At 38.2% G+C, this 19,594-nt stretch overlaps 1 protein-coding gene across 2 annotated transcripts in view; it reads left to right on the top strand.

Moving 5' to 3' along the window:
- si:ch211-106h4.4 (MAM and LDL-receptor class A domain-containing protein 1) overlaps positions 1-19,594 on the top strand; it is a 52,077-nt gene that overhangs the window by 25,058 nt on the left and 7,425 nt on the right. For both annotated transcript variants that reach the window (XM_056477204.1, XM_056477211.1), the window contains exons 28-45: positions 87-212; positions 434-649; positions 1,937-2,056; positions 4,143-4,295; positions 4,744-4,820; positions 4,902-5,072; positions 7,256-7,456; positions 7,582-7,690; positions 7,825-7,947; positions 8,019-8,115; positions 10,480-10,639; positions 13,978-14,092; positions 14,646-14,789; positions 15,697-15,884; positions 15,976-16,141; positions 16,880-17,101; positions 17,211-17,389; positions 19,364-19,592. In XM_056477204.1, coding sequence (XP_056333179.1) covers positions 87-212; positions 434-649; positions 1,937-2,056; positions 4,143-4,295; positions 4,744-4,820; positions 4,902-5,072; positions 7,256-7,456; positions 7,582-7,690; positions 7,825-7,947; positions 8,019-8,115; positions 10,480-10,639; positions 13,978-14,092; positions 14,646-14,789; positions 15,697-15,884; positions 15,976-16,141; positions 16,880-17,101; positions 17,211-17,389; positions 19,364-19,592 — 2,796 coding nt within the window. The remainder of the gene's footprint in view (positions 1-86; positions 213-433; positions 650-1,936; positions 2,057-4,142; positions 4,296-4,743; positions 4,821-4,901; positions 5,073-7,255; positions 7,457-7,581; positions 7,691-7,824; positions 7,948-8,018; positions 8,116-10,479; positions 10,640-13,977; positions 14,093-14,645; positions 14,790-15,696; positions 15,885-15,975; positions 16,142-16,879; positions 17,102-17,210; positions 17,390-19,363; positions 19,593-19,594) is intronic.

A 19,594-nucleotide genomic window follows, 5' to 3' on the forward strand; every position in this document is an offset into this window, starting at 1 on the left:
AGTGAATGAGTCAGAATTCTAATTCATAATGCAAAACAGAATGTTTTCAGTGTAATATATATTTAAAAACCATGAATTTGTCTTAGGCTGGTACATGGCAGTAGAAGCCAGTCATGGTGACCAGAACAGCTATGCAGCTCTACAGAGTCCAGCCATGAAAGAGGCCAGCAATGAGTGTCTGCTAGAATTCTACTACCACATGTTTGGAGAGGGTACACACACACACACACACACACACACACACACACACACACACACACACACACACACACACACACACACACACATATATATATATATATATATATATATATATATATATATATATATATATATATATATATATATATGTCTTGAAGACCTAATTGATGCAACATTTTGTATTTTGAGTTATATTAAAAGAAACATATCTGCATAATCTTGTCTTTGTCAGGCATTGGGGAACTAAAAGTGTTCCTCCAAGAGGGCCCAAGAAGGACACCCTTATGGTGGATGTCTGGCGACCACGGGGATGAATGGCATCGGGCAGAGTTAAGTGTGGGTCGTACACATCAGGTTTTCACTCTCCTCTTTGAGGCTACCAGAACCTACAGTGAGCTTGGGGACATCGCTATAGATGATATCACCTTCCTTAACTGCACTGTGCCAGGCAGGTGCCACAAACAATATACTATTTTTGATAAACTGATTTAAAAGGCTTAACGTGTTTACTTTTAACCTTAAAGGAATGGTCTTAAATTCAATTTCTGGAGGGCCACAGCTCTGCACAGTTTAGCTCCAACCACCTCCAACTCACACCTGCTTAATAGTCTCTAGTAGTCTTTAACACTTTGATTAGTTGGATCAGCTGGGTTTGATTAGGGCTGGAGCAAAACTGTGCAGAGCTGCGGCCCTCCAGGAATCCAGTTTGAGACCTATGCCTTAAAGTGTTAGTTCACCCAAAAATGAAAATGATGTTATTAATTACTCAGCCGTGGACATGTGCTCTATACTGACACAGAGGAGAAGAAACTGTTCAATAAAGTCATTATTTTTGTTTTATGTGTGCACAAAAGTATTATTATTACTTGATAATATACTGATTGAACCACAGAAGGCAGATCGTCTGTTTTGAGGATGTTTTCTGGTATTCTCTGGACTTTGAATCAGTCTGGAAGCTCTGAATGACGAGGAAGATTTTGCCAAAATATCTTAATTTGTGTTACAAAGATTAACAAAGTCTTAGCGGTTTGGAACAACATGAGGGCAATTAATTAAAAACATAATTTTCATTTTTGGGCGAACTAACCCTTTGAACATGGCATTATGGCGTTAGCACTAAAACATTAAACCATCATCTGCAATGTTGGGTTTGTTACTTGTTAGTTACTTGTAAATTTGTTAATTACCAATTACTAAATACACCATTAACATTGTATTCAAATTACTTTCCTTATTACTTTAAACATAACTAAGTTATTTAGTAAATAATTTAATTACTTGACAGCACTAAAAGTTCAAATAATTTTCAATGATTATTCAATAGAAATTAAAACTCTTAATTCTTTGAGTCAAACAGGACCTTATTGTTTTGTTTTTGAAATAAATAAAGATCAGTGACATTTCATACACCATATACTGACATGATTTTCTAAAACCTTTCATTGTTTCTTAAGCATGTGTATTTGTCAGACAGATCTAACCTTTAGCTGAAAAATAAAATTATTTAAACAATAAAATACAACTACTCTGTTTCTCTAAATTGATTTATATCAGATTTATGGACAATATTAAGGCAAGTATAAGTACTGTAACTGTAATGAAATGAATGAAAAACGAACAGTAATCTCTTTACTTTTTTTAACAGAAGCGTTATTTAGTTACAGAAACTAGTTACTTTGTAACGAATTACATCCAAAACTGATATTTGAACTGAATCTGTTATTGTTTTTTTCAGAGCCTCATGAACCCTGTCAAGAGGGCATGTTCACATGTTCCAACCATGTGTGTGTGGAGCCAAACAGAGTATGTGACTACAGCGATGACTGTGGAGATGGCACAGATGAAAAGCACTGTGGTATGACTAGATGAATCAGGAGAAAACATTTGAAGCTTTGAATAATTGGGATGGAGGACTTTTATTGTGCTTTTTGTTTAATTGTCATATATGTACATTTACTGAATTATTCACTATTTGTTTTAAAGGGGTTTAACAACATTTTGGTTAAACAACATTTGCTAACACTTTAGTTTAAGTACCAATTCTCAATGTTAACTAGAAGTTTATTACCTCCCTATTATTAAGATATTGGGTGTTAATTTAAACGTATAAAATACATATTCTGCATGATCTTATTATTCATACTACCGAAAAATTATTTATAAGCATCAAATTAGGAGTTTAATAAAGAAAATGCATAGGTGATGGTTTAATAATAGTAAGAACCATACCTTAAATTTAAAAAATGACCCAGCCTTTTTTTTATGAGATTTTGAGCTAAATTACAGGAGGTAAAATGACCTTAGAAAGATGGCAGCATCATTTGATGGCAGCAAACTTTTCTTTTGGCATCCTTTTATTTTTCAAAGATATTGGGATCAGATATACATGTCTTCAGGACAGTTGCATTGTGTAAATCCCCAGTCAGATCACACGATTTTTATTGATTGGTTACGAAAGTCCCTAAGTCAGATTATGCTATTTTATCTTGATAAAATCTTGACTTGTCTGGGGTAACAAATGTGCCAGACTACACGTTTCTTCACGATTTCTACGATGAGCGTTATTTCCCAAAGCAATCACAAGGGTTGCTATAACAATATTTTCTTAATTTCAATGTTTTTTTATTATTTCAATCTCAATCATGCAAATGATGCTTGGTAACAACTAGGCTACATTATTTAAAGGCATTCCCGATGACATTAAAAGGATCAAACGTATATTTCTGTTTTAATATTACGATATTTTCTTTTAAATCTAAATGTATATTTTCCAGCCATGGGTTGCTTATTAAACACTCCCTCACCTGAACTTGCTGCGAGTGAGACTGAGAAAATGAAAGCACGTCAGCACCAAAATCAGATGCTTAAAACAAAATAATGACATATAAAAAATATGACAGAGGTTTGTGATTCAACAATTACAGTCAAGTATTAATTAAATCCTTATTTTCCACAGAACGGAACAAATTATCCACTCGCACAGCTGAGTAGTGGAAGGGCATAACTTGTTTATTTTTCTTGGAAAAAATATCTTTTTGAAATGAATTTCATGTGGTATAAATGTATTTGTGTTGGTATTAATGTATATTTTGTTGGTCAGTTATCTACTAGATAAACAAGAATTGCGAATAACATTTGAGGTGACGTGCTTCAAAACCAGTCTGCTATATGCTTCAGAGCCAAAGTACAAAGTGGTTTGTTAAATAAAATAAAATCTAAATAAAAATAAAAGTGAAATATTCACTGTTTCAGAGAAACCTATATTAAACTGATTTCATTGTTAATAACAAAATCATCCATTGCCGGTGAGTTTCAATTTAATTAGTTTAATCAAGTACAGTAATTTGAATAAGCAAAACAGGCTTTTACAATGTATTTGCAGCACTGAACGTGTTTCCAGATTACCTTAGAAGATCAAACTCAGTTGGAAGGCTGAGAGAACTCAGAAAATCATTGTTAGAATGACGTCTGCATATTTGTGCCAGTCTGTCAAATCTAATTGCTTAAAACACTTTAATATTTTAGAAAAAGTAGTTAAAGTTTGCATAACCAATCTTATCCACCCGGACCCACCCATAAGTTAATATGCACCCTGTTTTTTGATTACCTGACCTGTGGATTAAAGGCAGCACCTGCGGATATAACTGAGAAATCATGTGCTCCAATTGCTCAATGTCACCCACATGACGGAACTCATCGTTAAGAATGGGACAAAATTAAACTAGACTTTTTGTGATGGTATCGTGAGGAGTTGCAGACATTGTATCGGTTGTCGAACTATGCCACATTACGCGAGAAGACACAATTGAATCATGTGTCACGATGCCCATTTATCATTTACGACTCCCGATGACAACCTACGTCAAGAAAATCATGACAAAATCATGTGATTTGACCAGGCTTAAGGAACTAAAAGGCACTCTTGTCTTTGGTTAATCTAGATGTTAGGGGTTTTAAGCATCGCTGCAGTTTTGAGCATGGCATGTGCTCATGGGATAAGAGTGACTTGGAAACTGGCTGGGTTTTGCAGAAGGGAGAAGAGGCCTGGCCTAAGCATGGACCACCAAGAGATCACACACGCAACATTGCAGCAGGTAATCCAAAATTTTCCTTACAATAAAGCAAATACTGTACGTTATCATTCAAAAGGGATCAGTGAAGTAGGACTTTTACAACATTATTCTTTTTTTAATCTTTTCACAGAAGTATAGCTGTTTGGTAATAAACACTGATAGTAATAGCAAATATTTTCGAGCAACAAATCAGCATATTTTAATGATTTCTGAATTATGAGGTGAAATTCTCTCAAAAACATAATGAATTGTATAGACCTTCTCAACTATTAAACTGAAGTGCAATTACACGTAATGTATTGTGTTGCTGTTGTTTTTTTGCCAGGATAAATATAATGGAAGCATGGTATCTTGGAGGAATATTGCATTGTATTTGTTGTATTTATTGTTTTATAACAACATATAAAATGGTTTATGAAACACTGATAGTAATCCCCTTATATAATGAAATGGTTGTGGCGTGTTTAAGGTCATTACATTACTCCAGCACATGATCTGACAGCGGAGATCACTTCCACCACCCTGCTGCCCAGCTCTGAGTGCACCGTGAGTCATGATGCTGTTATACTGTACTAAATAATGAAACCCACTGTCATATGCGTGTACTGATGCTGCTTGCTCTTGCAGGTGAGGTTCTACCATTATTCTCATGGTGACAGCACTGCTGCCAGGCTAATCGTCACACTGAGGACACTTCTTAATGGAGATGATGATGTTATAATTTGGAACAAGACTCTGACACAGAGCTTCCTCTGGCACAGAGCAGAAGTCACCTTTTCTACCTCAGTTAAGAGCAAGGTCAGAGCATCATGTGTGTATGATATAATTTAAGGCCTTACATGCCATTTGAATATCACCTTTGAGGTGGCATGTAATACAGCTTTTTGAGAATGTAAGGTCTGAAAGGTTTTAACATTTAAAGTGAAAGTATACAATAAACTGAGTTATTGTATTGTTATTAATAACCAATTATGACTTCTTGTACAATATTATGCACATTTGTAACCCATTGCAATCCTTTAGTCTTCACTGGTTGTGTGTTAAAAGTTCAAGAAACCCTTGAGTACTTATTTAGAAATTTTAACAGATTTGTGTGCGTTGAGCATCAGTTAAGCAACATTAGCATCCGTCAGCTTTAATTGTGGGGAAAACTGGATCATTTTGAGCTTTTGTGAGCTAATTTCATCTTCTGGGTTTAAAACCACCATCAAAATCGGTGACGTAGCGCTCGTCTGCTTGTGCAGTGATGACGTGTTGGTTTCTCGTTAATTGTCATAGCTGAGTTTTATTATACTTCTTAATTATTCATGAGAGCACATGGTTTCTGAAGACAAGGCAGACCTGCTAAGCTGTGAGACCGCGTCAGTGCACGACATACAGTATTTAGCTGTTCATGAAGGGTCATATGTGTTTGTTTCCATGATTCACAGGGTTTGTTGCATGTTTTTCCCCGTGATGCTGTCAGGGCCAATACAGCAAAGCTGTTGGTTTGATGGGCTTTTTTGATGGGAGAGCTGTACGATAATTGGAGAATGGCGGACTTTGTCTTTTTTCAGTTGAGTTCGTTACCATTCAGACACATCCCCTATGTCTATGCTGCTGTGTTCGCCTGTGTTTAAAATCCCCCTGATTACCGGCAGAGCTGAAGGTTAAACTAAATAGGGCCTGCTGCACTGCTATCCACTGTGTCTGCATTCAGACCTGAGGATTGAGGAGGAGAGAAGTCCTCCTCATTTATAGTGTTTATATAAACACAATTACCTTTGTAATAATAGAACAAATTGTGGTTATGTGTACATATTATATGAAAATACAAAAAACAAATGTAGCAGGGCATTAAATTACTGTTTATTTCTTTGCATTTTAACTTGTAAACTATAAAATCACGGTTTGTGACTCATTTTGTGAGCCAACTGACAACAGTTGTTTGCTCCTATCTTTTTCCCCTACTCTACCGGCCACGTCCACTCCTCCCTCTGCTCATGCCACTCCATGCCCATCATGAAGCATTTTTTGAAAAAATTCTGAGGTAGACTTGAACTGAAAGAGGGGGTTTCATGACCCTTTAACAACATTTAACCTCAAACACTGTAGGTGGACTAGATAATCAAATGGGCATTCTGGGAACTTGAGGGAAGTACCTAATATTACACAGTAATTGAAAACAGGCAAACTTCTGTCAGTGTAAGCAACATGACCACCTGCTTGCACAGAGAGTGTGCCTTGCAAAGAGAGTGTGCCTCATTCATTTTCTTTTTGGCTTAGTCCCTTAATTAATCTGGTGTCACCACAGTGGAATGAATCGCTAACTTATCCAGCATATGTTTTTACACAGCGGATGCCCTTCCAGCCACAACCCATCACTGGAAAACACACACACTCATACACTACGGTCAATTTTAGCTTACCCAATTCACCTGTACCACATCTTTGAACTTGTGGGGGAAACCGGAGGAAACCCACGAGAACACGGGGAGAACATGCAAACTCCACACAGAAATGCCAACTGACCTTCTTGCTGTGAACCGAACGTGCTACCCACTGCACTACCACGTCGCCCAACATGGAGATTCAGTATTTGAAATAGCTGTTTCAGAGCCATTTTCTAGCACAGTGTAATATCATTGTGCCTAGTACTGTGGCAGCCATGGTATAGATCATTATGCTAGAATGAGAGTATTGTTCCTTGCTTTATCGGCCTAAAAAAAACTTTACATTTTCTGTCAGTTTTAATACACAATGTAACTACAGAAGAATCATGCTTTAATAAGGAAAATTATTAAAGCTCTTTGAGTGAGATGTTAATGGTCTATATAAGTGGTTCCCAAAGTGGGGGTCGGGACCCGCTTCGTGATTTTCAAAAATCTCATATATGTTATTAAAGTACTAGAATTATCATATTTTATCCATAACCTACAGAAGATAAAAATTCTATATATAACATTAGTCAAAAATAATATTAACTTGTTGTTATTTTTTAGATTGTTTTCCGCTATGTGGGAAACGGTGAAGCTCATACATTGCAGACAGCAGTAGATGATATTTCCTTCTCTGTGACGTGTTCTCACGATCCTGACAACAGTGAACTGCCAGTCACACCTGAGCCAACAATGACACCAGCTACAGCAACAACCCCAAAGACTGAAGCTCCCTCAACCACACCAACACTCAACCCTTGCAAGGTAAGAACAGTTTTAGATGTGTATAAAAATATTCACCATACTAAGTACAAAGATAAAATGACTCCCCTTTTTTGTTGTGAAATTTGCATGTTTTTGCTGATGTACTTTTTTTTTGACAAAATCAGGAGAATGAGTTTCACTGCTGGCAGTCAGATGGTGTAACATGCATTGCAAGTACTGCCCAGTGCAATTATGTACCAGACTGTCCTTTAGGGGAAGATGAAGAAACCTGTGGTGAGAAAATGGAAAACTAAAAATTAAATTAAATTAAATTAAATTAAATTAAATTAAATTAAATTAAATTAAATTAAATTAAATTAAATTAAATTAAATTAAATTAAATTAAATTAATTCTTCTATCTCTCTAGGTCCCTGCAATTTTGAGAACGGGCAGTGCCAATGGCATGATATAAGTGTCAGTCCCAATAAGTGGGAACGGGTGAAGGCCCCAGACAACCCAGATCTGCCTAATGACCACACCACTAAAACAGGTAATACAAACAAAAACATCATAAATAACACAAGCAAATATGATTTATCTTTATCTTTTCTCTCTCCTCAGGGCACTACATGCAGACAAATATCATTGATCCATCTAAGAATGAAGCTGTGTTTCAGAGCCCATCACTACCTGTCAGCTCTGCATACTGTCAGCTTCTGTAAGTTCATTAAAGCTAGATTTATACCTTGCCTGGCTTCAGATCGCAAGCCTTCACTGCCTGCACACACACAACCGTGAATTGTGAGGGCTTTCATACATGATTCGCTTACCATTTTACTATTATTTGTAACAACAGGGGGCGACTCAGAATAACTTTCTTGATGAAACATTGTTGAAGAAGCTAAGTGTGCGAAGTTGCTAAATCAATTAATCAACCCAGGCTCATTCTGAAAACGTACCGCTATATACATTTCTGGAGAGCACCAAATACATCCCAGGAGTTTTTTTTTTTTTTTGCAGTTTTTGTTTTTGCAAATCCACCAGAGGCTGCTGTGTATGCTTTTTGAGTTCTCAAATTTGTCTCACGAGTGCCATTCGCGCTTGCTCTTCTTGCGTAAATCCACCAGAGGTCGCTGTTGACTGACTGACTGAATGACTGACTGACTGACTGACTGACTGATCGACTCACCCATCCTCCTCCTTCCCTAAACCCAACCAATAGTGTTTTCAAAAGCACAGATTAACCCGCTCACCCACTTCCCTAAACTCAAGTTTTAAAAAGCAACCCAGAAAAAAAGTCCTCGCCTGATTTTTACCACATTTTCATATTTTACTACATCCTCACCCTGTTATTTACTTAAAAATTTTTTGGCTTCTGTTTTTGTCTTACCCTGTCGAACCCCATCATCGAGGTCAACTCCTCTTTGCATCTCTAGTCTGCCGATAACGCTACGAGCCACTGGACAAACTGGTATCAGCAGGAAAGCCGTTCATATGGAGGTAAGCGGTCAGCTGGTAAGTGCGAAAAGGAACGGCGTCATATCGCCCCGTACCGTTAGTTTTAAAGACGTAATGCAGGCATACGTACTTCTGGCTACATAATTTGCGATCTCCAGAAATGTACTGTATATAGGGCTACGTTTTCAGAATGAGCCTATGTTGCAATTAATTATTAAATGAATAGATTGTGGTTAAATTTGGAGGATACTTTTAGTACAGCTGTTTAAATGAGTCATTTGGACTACATTTATATATTCAAGCTAACTGTGTGCTTAATGCAAAACCTCATTTAAAATAAAATAAAAAGATAATTTAGTCAAAAAGCCAATAGCCTAAGAGCGCCATCATATATAGCACTAAGGTGCTCACGGCAACCTGAGTTCGATTCTCTACTCAAGGTCCTTTGCCGATCCTTTCCCTATATATGTCCTGTTATAATAGAGGTGAAAAACCCTTTTAAAAATAATAATAATAAAAAGCTTTGCAAAGTCAGCGCAGATGGCCTAGTGCAGGGGTGCCCAAACTCAGTCCTGGAGGGCCGGTGTCCTGCAAAGTTTAGTTTTAACCCCAATCAGACACAACTGGACTAACTAATCGAGCTCTTACTAGGCTTTCTAGAAACATCTGTGCAGGTGTGTTGAGGCAAGTTGAAGCTAAAATCTGCAGGACACCGGACCTCCTGGACCGAGATTGGCCACCTAGTGGGCTGTGTGCCAACATACAGTATAACCATATCTGCTGTACGGGCATCCTGAGTTCGAGTCCTGGGTCTTGTACCTTTCCCGGTCCCATCCATCTCTCTCTTTAACTTAGCTTCCTGTCTCTATACTGTCCTGTCATGATATAGGCAAAAAAAACAAAAAACATTTTAAATATTTGTACACCCTGTGCGCAAAATTATGTTTTGCTATTCCTTAATGCAGCAAAAACCCAAAAGGACTTAACATCAGGGAGCTATTTTGGATTCTTAAAGATGTTGGCACATGCACATTAAATCAGCCTTAATAATTATGTTGTAAAAAACTTGTGGCAAGACTAATTATAACGAGGAGTAAGTTAAAGTAAAGTAAACTATATTTGTGACCCTGGATGACAAAATGTCCTATGTTGCACAGATAAAATACAGTGAATGAGTCAAAATTATAAATGTTTTGTCAATAAAATCATTAGAATATTAAGTAACGAAGATATATATATATATATATATATATATATATATATATATATATATATATATATATATATATATATATATATATATATTGCTAAGCATTCAGACAGATTTAAAGAAGATTTTTTTTTTTACATTTTGATTAGTTTGAACCCTCAGATTCCAGATTTTGGAATAATTGTATCTTGACTAAATATTGTCCTATCCTAAGAAACTGTTCATCAATGCAAACTTGTGTATTTATCTTTTTAGATGCTGATGTATAAACCTCAATGTAAAATGGACATTAATGACTGATTTTGTGGTCCAGAGACAACGTTTGTTGTGAAACAGACAAGCACTACTATTACACAACACTAGCTATGTTCCTTACACCCAGTTTTACTCTCATGTTTACCTCTTGCGCACTAGCTTTCACTTCCACATGGGTACAGGATGTGCTGGCAATCTCAGTGTGATCCTTCAGAAAGGAGAGGATGACAGGAAACTGCTCTGGTCACGATCCAGCAGCACTTCTTCTCAGTGGGTCCCAGAACATTTACCAGTGGGCAAACAAGACCAGCCTTACAGGGTATGAACTCAAATCTCTCACACATGCAGTGATGAATCTGATCTTCAGGAATTACAATTTGCTGTTACAGTACATTTACATTTAGTCATTTAGCAGACGCTTTTATCCAAAGCGACTTACAAATGAGGACAAGGAAGCAATTTACACAACTATAAGAGCAGCAGTGAATAAGTGCTATAGACAAGTTTCAGGCGTGTAAAAGTCTAAGAAGCAAAACATTAGTAGAATTTTTTTTTTTTTTTTTTTTTTTTTAAGAGAGAGAGAGAGAGAGAGAGAGAGAGAGAGAGAAAGAGGGCTCAGTTAGAGAGGCAATTGCAGATTAGGAGGAAAAGTGGAGACTAAACACTAACGTTTTTAGTCGTTTCTTGAAGACAGCAAGTGACTTGGCTGTTCTGATGTAGTTAGGGAGTTCATTCCACCAACTGGGCAGATTGAATGTGAGAGTTCGGGAAAGTGATTTCTTCCCTCTTTGGGATGGAACAACGAGGTGACGTTCATTCACAGAACGCAAGTTTCTGGAGGGCACATATATCTGCAGAAGTGAGAGCAGATACGAAGGAGCACAGCTAGAGGTCACTTTGTAAGCAAACATCAGAGCTTTGAATTTGATGCGGGCAGCAACTGGAAGCCAGTGCAAACGGGTGAGTAGCGGAGTGACATGTGCTCTTTTGGGTTCATCAAAGACCACTCGTGCTGCTGCGTTCTGAAGCAGCTGAAGAGGTTTGATAGAACTAGCTGGTAGCCCGGCTAGCAGAGAGTTGCAATAGTCCAGTTTGGAGAGGACAAGAGCTTGAACAATGAGTTGAGCTGTATGTTCAGATAGGAAGGGTCGGACCTTTCTGATGTTGTAGAGTGCGAATCTGCAAGATCGGGCAGTTCTAGAAATGTGGTCAGAGAAGTTCAGTTGGTCATCAATCGTAACTCCAAGGCTTTTTACCATTTTGGATGCAGTGATGGTTGCTCCATCCATCTGGATTGAAAAGTTATGGTGAAGAGTCGGGTTGGCAGAAACTTCAAGCATTTCCGTTTTCATGAGGTTAAGCTGGAGATGATGATCTTTCATCCAGAGTGAAATGTCTGACAGGCAGGCTGAAATGCGAGCTGGAACCGAGGGATCATCAGGGTGGAAAGAGAGGTATAGCTGGGTGACATCAGCATAGCAGTGGTAGGAAAAACCATGTTTCTGGATGACTGTTCCTAAAGATGCCGTGTAGATAGAGAAGAGAAGTGGTCCAAGCACAGAGCCCTGGGGTACCCCAGTGTATAGATGCTGTGGGTTGGACACCTCTCCCCTCCACGACACCCTGAATGACCTGTCCGAGAGGTAGGAACTGAACCATTGAATAACAGTGCCTGTGACGCCCAGTGACTCAAGCGTAGATAGCAGGATCTGGTGGTTTACAGTGTCAAAAGCAGCTGATAAATCCAGCAAGATGAGGACAGATGATTTAGAGTCTGCTTTAGCCAGTCTGAGGTCCTCCACGACCGAGAGCAGGGCAGTCTCAGTTGAGTGGCCTTTCTTAAAGCCAGATTGCTTGTTGTCCATGAGGTTGTTTTGAGTAAGAAAGTCTAGGACTTGATTGAACACTACTTTCTCCAAATCTTGGCCATGAATGGAAGCAGGGATATCGGTCGGTAGTTTTCAAGTAGCGTTTGATCCAGGTTGGGTTTCTTTAGCAGAGGGGTTACCCTAGCCTGCTTAAATGAAGTAGGGAATAGACCAGAGTCAAGAGATGTGTTAATTATGTGAGTCAGTGTTGGTATGACTGCCGGAGAAATGGCTTGCAGGAGATGAGAGGGAATGGGATCTAGCGGACAGGTGGTTGCATGGCTTGATAGCATGAGATTGGACACCTCAGACTCAGAGAGCTGGGAGAAAGAGGTGAGTGTGTGTGGTGTTGGTGGTGTATCTTGCGTGTTTGTTGTAGGTGCAGCAAATTGAGCACTGATTTTTGCAGTTTTGGTGCAAAAGAATGTAGCAAAGTCATCAGTAGTGAGTGTGGAGGATGCGGGTGGAGGAGGAGGGTGAAGGAGGGAGGAAAATGTTTTAAAAAGCAAGCGAGGATTGGTGGCACTGTTGACTTTCTGACGGAAATATGTCTGCTTTGCAGAATTTACTGTACAGTACAGTACAGTAATTACAGTAATTTACTGACATCACAGTAAGTTAATGACATTCCTGTAAGTACCACAGCTTAAACAAAAAGTCTTATTTAGATTTCAAGTCACCTAAATCTTTGAGGGGAGAGTAAATTAACAGCAAATTATCATTTTTGGTGGATCTACCTAGGCTTGTGCGCTATCCAAATTTTGATACCGTCAAACCTCCTCCCTATTTTACCTTGGTATACGGTATCACCGTGCATAATAATAAAAAAAATGATGTAAGGCTCAAACAGCGTCACCAAACTGTTGGCTTGTGCCTAAACTATTCAGAAACTGAATATCGTGTATGCGACATCAGGTTCGAGGCATACCCGTTTACACTGCCAGGTCGTGATGCGCAATTCAGTTTTGTTGCCTATATCTGATTTTTTTTGCTTGATTGTTACACGTTCTTTTAATTGTGACCCATATTCGATTCATGTGTTTACATACAATTTACAATGTCGTGCATGCGTAAAGGGGGTTCTAGCATCTGCGCCACACTAGCTATGATGGAAGAAATTGTCTTGCTTTTAGCTCTGCAAAATGTGCAAAGTTTTCAACTTAAAAATTATTTTGAGGCGGAGGAGGAGGGAAGCTTGCGTCTATGGTTTATATATGGTGTCCTCCACCATTTAGAGGAATTTGTGGGTATGAGAGAGATCTCAGGTCAGGTGGGAGCAAATTGTGGCGACTGACCACTTTCCCTTCGCCATGTTTCCTGTTGTTGTTGTTGTTTACCGCGTCAGTGTTTCCACACACGCTCTTCCTCCTACGCCATTAAACCGCAGAGAAGTACCACATTTTCGCAAGCTTAATGACGTACAAAACGCAATGCCTCAATAAATCCGATCTGTCTGTTTACATGATAGTCGCAATGTCACAGGCCTGAAACCGATCTCTGAATATCTGAACGCATGTTTTTTTCATGTTCACACAATCATAGAACAGATCTGATCTGTGTCACATACTGTGTGAGCAAAAAATCGGAATTGATTTACATTTAACTGGCAGTATAAATGGGGCCTTAGATCCCGCAGTATACAATATTACAGCCCAAGCCTAGATCTACCTCAAAGATCTGTCTTTAACAAGAACAATAACTATAACATTAACTATATTAGTGCCTTCACACCAAATATCAGGCACGGCTTGTGCATACTGTAAATGTACTTTCCCTATGTGCCTTTAAGATCATTTTTAGCAGCCAGATCTCAATCGGACAAGATGATACCCAGTGTTCACCTCGGACCACTGCTCTGGATGACATCTCCTTTCACAACTGTGAGAAGGACCACCAGCCTCCAGGTGGGGAAGATGCTGAAAAGTTAGTTGAGATGGAAATATCTACAAAGCCAGAGGCAGATCTGAACTGCATAATGATTTTGTTTCTACTATATTGCGCAAGCTTACCATATTTTACCTTGCAAATGCCACATTCAGTGGATCAAAAGTAACTATGAATTTAATGCTGCAAGTATTTGTATTGCAAACAAAGGCTGTTCTTTTGTCTTTTCTAATCAAAAAGTCCTGGAAAAAGCCTGCTTGCACTACAATATCAGCACTGTTTTAGCATTGATAATAATTAAAAAGGTTTCGTGAGTTTTACATTTGCATATTTTGACACTGAAGGCTAAAGTGATGGCCGCTGAAAATGAGGGTCATCATAAAATAATTAACATTTTTAAATAAAAAAAAATAGTTTTTATTTAAATAATGCTATTTTAATGCTTTATTTAGTCACATAAACGAAGCCTTGCTGAACACAGAAATCTTACTGACCCCAGATATTTGAGCGGTAGAGCACATTTTTAAGAACATTTGTTCCACAGTATGACATTGTCTCACTTCTCTACACCAGACTTCTCCTTGGCCACGTGCTCATTTGAGAAGGACTTATGTGGGTGGATCCAGGGAGCTGCAGAGGAATTAGACTGGGAGAGATGGAGTGGACCTACAGGGACCCCAAATACAGGTCCTTCAGGGGATCACACCAGTGGAGAAGGCGAGTCACTTGCACCATATCAGTGTCAGCTCACTCATCACATGTGTCTTAATTAAAGTGGTGGTCAATTTATTTTTAAAGACTTGATTGTGTTTATGTGCAATGTAATGTACAGTATTTAAACTTGCATAGATTTAAAAAAATATTAATATATTATTTTCCATATATTTTACACCTTTTCCACTCTCATAAACACAGTCTATTGACTTAAAGGTCCCATTAAATGAAAATAAAGTATTTTAGATGTTAGTATCAGTATTGTTTGTTTTTAGGATATCTATAAGCTAGTGCGCACCAAAACAGTGACAAAATTCGTGTTTATGAAATATAAAACTGATACAAACATGTCAAGCTTGCAGTTTGTCACTTTAGCCCAAATGGATCAGCAGATGGATTTATTCATGTTACCTCATACGGTGAGAAAAACTAAACTCTATTGGCTGTTTTTGTTTTTTTAAAAAGGCAAGAGGCTACACTATGTCCCACCCTTTCTTCGTGTTTTAGTTTTTACGAAACTCAAACATTGAATAAAAATTCACATTTCAAAGCACTTCACAGGACCTTTAAGGTCTCACAATAGTCAGAAATGAAGTTCGTTTTTGTTCGAAAAGGCTGAGTGACGGTATACTGTTCTGATTTGCTGATCGCCTAGTGCACATTGAAGGAAATGACACACCCAGGGTTGGAGTTTATGTAGATTTTTGCAGTTGTGACATCATAAAGTCAGGAAGAAGCTCTTTTTTGTAATTTTTTGATGTAAGCCTTTACATTGTGTAAAAGAAAACATCTCCCTTTGCATTGGATGTATTTTGCAAATGTTGTTTATGCTCAAACAATGCCATTAAAAAAGTGAAGTGGAAAAAGTGGTAATGAAGAACCCCTTTAAGTATTTATTGTGATATTACAGGGTATTATTTGTACATAAAGAGCTCAAGTCATGACGAAACAGGAGCTTCAGCTCATCTGAAGTCTCCACTGTCGCCCCCCACTGGACCTGATGGGTATTGCTTTACATTCTGGTTTCACATGTTTGGAACAACAGTGGGATCATTAAGAATGTCTGTATTTGACATTTCATCTAACCACGTCACATCAGTAAGACTTCAGATATTTTTAATGATTTTTCAAGTTTAAAAAAAGCTAAATGTTAACTGCAAAAATGTTTGTATTCTCTCTAAAACTGTAGATGTGGCAGAGAAAAGGATCTCAGGGGAGTGAGTGGCAGATGGCTCAGAGTCATGTGAAAGTGGCACAGGTTCATCAGATATTAATTGAGGCTTCAGTCGGAGGACTGTCTGGACACATTGCTATAGATGATTTATCCATCACTGAAGGTGCCTGTGCTCCCACAGGTAATTAATAACATAACTTAGCATTTGGTCTGTTGTTTTTCACGTTGCCATGTTGAAATGTCCTCCATGCTTGCTAGAGCACCACAAGCATTTGGCACAGCTGTAACATAATGTTGTGTTCATCCATCTAGATGCTATCTTCAGTATCGAGCTTTACTGACAGCTCAGTGACAAATTTAGGGCATTTGATTTTTGTCAAAGACAGTTTGATTAAAGACAAAATTCAGAAGATATAAGCCTGAAAAGTGGTAGTTTATTCAAGAGTAACTAGACTTAAAATCTAGGTATGTACCTAACATCTAGTTTTCATGTAACTTTTGTGTGTGTGGTACGTATATGCATACACACACACACACATATAAACTAGATTTTAGGTACATAACTAGATTTTAAGTTATGTAATAAAGCCTAAATGTAAAACTGAAGAAATTTAAGAGCTATCTTATTTATTTTTACCATTTTTTTCAGTTGAATTTCTTTAATTTTACATTGAATGAATTTAGCATATTTTATTTTAAAAGATGAATCTAATATATAAATGTAACATAAAAATAAGTTAAAGATTATCATTATTAATTTTAGCACATTTTATAAAGATATTTATAATATTATAATATCAATAACTATTAATTTAAGGAAATATTTTTCTAAGTTTTCTAAGTTTAAAATGAGCACATCTTTGTTGAAATATTTTATTAATACATTTTAATAAACATCACCAACCTATAATTGTTTCAGAGGGCTTTTGCAACTTTGAAGAAGGAGACTGTGGTTGGACACAACAGGCTGAGGATGACCTGGACTGGATCCGAGTATCAGGAAATGACGTCAAGTCTAAATCTAGACCTGGTTTTGACCATACAACTAACACAGCAAGTGGATACTATTTTTACATGGAAAGCACACCTGGTCAATTGAAAGGAAGTAGTGCTTTAATGACATCCCCTGTGCTTCAAACAGGTCAGCAATAAAATCTACTGCATCTCATCCTGCTAAATGATTCATGCTAATCTAAACAATTAACTGGAAAAGCAGAAACCCCCCATAAAAACATGACCTTCATTTGCAGGGGATGCCAAGTGCCTCCAGCTGTGGTATTACATGGAGGGAGAGGGCACCGGGACCCTAAATGTGTATCAAGAGTTCTCAGACAAAGATCGGCCCCTGCTGGTGACGCAGTCTGGGGAACAAGGTGAACTATGGAGGTTTGCTCAGAGCCCTCTGACTTTCTCTGGGTCAAACTACAGGGTGAGTCACTGAGTCAGCATTGAGCCTGAACACTGATCCAAACATCAGCACATACTTTCAGAATTACAATCACACATTATCGCACATGATGGCTTCCAAACCTAGCTACCAATGACATGCATTACCCATACGTTTACATGGACATCGGTAATCAAATTATTAACCTTAATCTAAATAAATCAATAATATGATTAAGGTGTTTATATGAGTTGCTTTTAGAATGTTGCTTTCATGTTCCCGCTTTACATAATAAAGTAGCCTACGTAGTAGGGGTGGGCGGTACACCGGTGTCATAGTCATCACCGGTGTGACATTGCGCCACGACATGGATTTTCTAATACCGTCAATACCGTAATAAATCAATTATGCACCTTGAACGGCTGCATTTACATCAATAATAGCTAATTCTAAATAATAAGGCATTCAATTTTCTTCAAACGTTCAGTTGTGGTCTGAATACATGTCTTTATACTACAGGGCTCGAAATTGCAACCATTTTGGTCGCATGAGCGCCCGAAATTTAATCTATGCGCCCTCATAATATATTTGGGAGCATTTGTGTGTCTGAATATAATGGTTGTAGTGCAATCTGATTTGATTTTCTCTAAAAACTTGCTGAATCGCTCTACCCTGCTGCTGTATTGGTTCATATTAGCTGTCAGTCACTCAACGCTTCCCGCTGTCAGATAACAGGGAGCTTGTGTTACTGCAGGAAATGCAAACAGCTGAAGAGTGAAAAGTGCACAAGTTTGCAAACCTCACCTAAAGTTATAATAATAATAATGGCGCAGATGACAGCGATCATAACATGAGGTAAATGTTGATCCGCCAGCTGAGATCAATCGAGTGTTTTCGGAGAAGGTGCCCGAATCTCGATGCGGTGCATTCACCGCGTGTTCAGCGCAAATGTCCGCTAAATATAAAATCTAACACTGTACACATCATCGCCAAAGAAACTCACCTTTACTAAGTTTACACTGAAACTACGGCTCATAACAAAGAGTGGAATTACGCCGGTGGTCATCGCGAGAATCCTGCTCTGTCTGCTCATAAATTGGTGCGGCTGACTCACCTGCTTTATTCCACCAACACAGAGAAATGAAGATCAGCTCATAACGAGACTGAGCATTTACAATGACCCAAACCAAAACTTTTAAAGATTGAAAGAAGTGAGACTTTCTTTTGTCCGTTCTTCCTTGAGATGTATATTATTTTGCTATTGAAAGTAATACCATGATATTATACCGTCACCGTTCAAAAGATGAAGAATACCGAGATATTAATTTTAGGTCATATCGCCCACCCCTACTACGTAGATCGATTAACGTCATTACGTCAACAGGCTGTCAAATGTTTCCTCTGGAGTTTCATGTAATTTTGGGTGCTTCATTTTTTAATTTTGACTTTCACTTTCATTCATGCTTCTGTGACAACCTGAGTTATTGGATGCGAGTATGAAGTAAGAACTGATGGGAGAGAGTTGTTGGAATTTGATACGGCACGCCGAATTGAAAGAAAAATTGTGCATTTCCCAGACAGCATAAAAGTGTGTTTCTGTGGTCATTTACTGACTCAAAGAATAGTGTCAAACGGCTGTGCGTGTATGAACTATACTGTTACAAAATGTGGTGAAAAGTCCTACACTATGCTGATAGTTTAAGTTGTTTACATGTCTGTAGTCCACTTCAATAATGCGACTAATATTGGCATACTCCACATACTTCAGTTTCTGTTTGATTATGACTTTAGTTGGATTAAGGTAATCAAAAATGGCGGTTTACATGGTAAAATCTTAATCAGAGTATTGTCTAACTCGTATTAAAATTAGAGTACTGGTGTCCATGTAAATGTACTTAGTGTTTGCAACAACAGTCACGGTTCACACAAATCTGTCCGCCAAAACCCAGTCTGTACCCTTGAGTACAATGGTGTGAAACGGCAGCAGTGTCCTCATTAATACAACTGTCTTTTCAGATCGTGGTGGAGGGCATTACAGGCCAGACTGAACAGGGAGTCATAGCACTCGATGATATTCAGATTTCAAACTATCCCTGCACTCCTTCGGGACAGTGTGACTTTGAGGCAAACTTCTGCAGCTGGATGAATGTGTTGGAGGTGGATGACGGAGACTGGCTCAGAGCTCAGGCAGGCACTGGAAATCACACACGGCCCAGTGTGGATCACACCACAAACACTTCCACAGGT

This window comes from Danio aesculapii, chromosome 2 (assembly GCF_903798145.1).
Source record: "Danio aesculapii chromosome 2, fDanAes4.1, whole genome shotgun sequence".
NCBI lineage: Eukaryota > Metazoa > Chordata > Actinopteri > Cypriniformes > Danionidae > Danio > Danio aesculapii.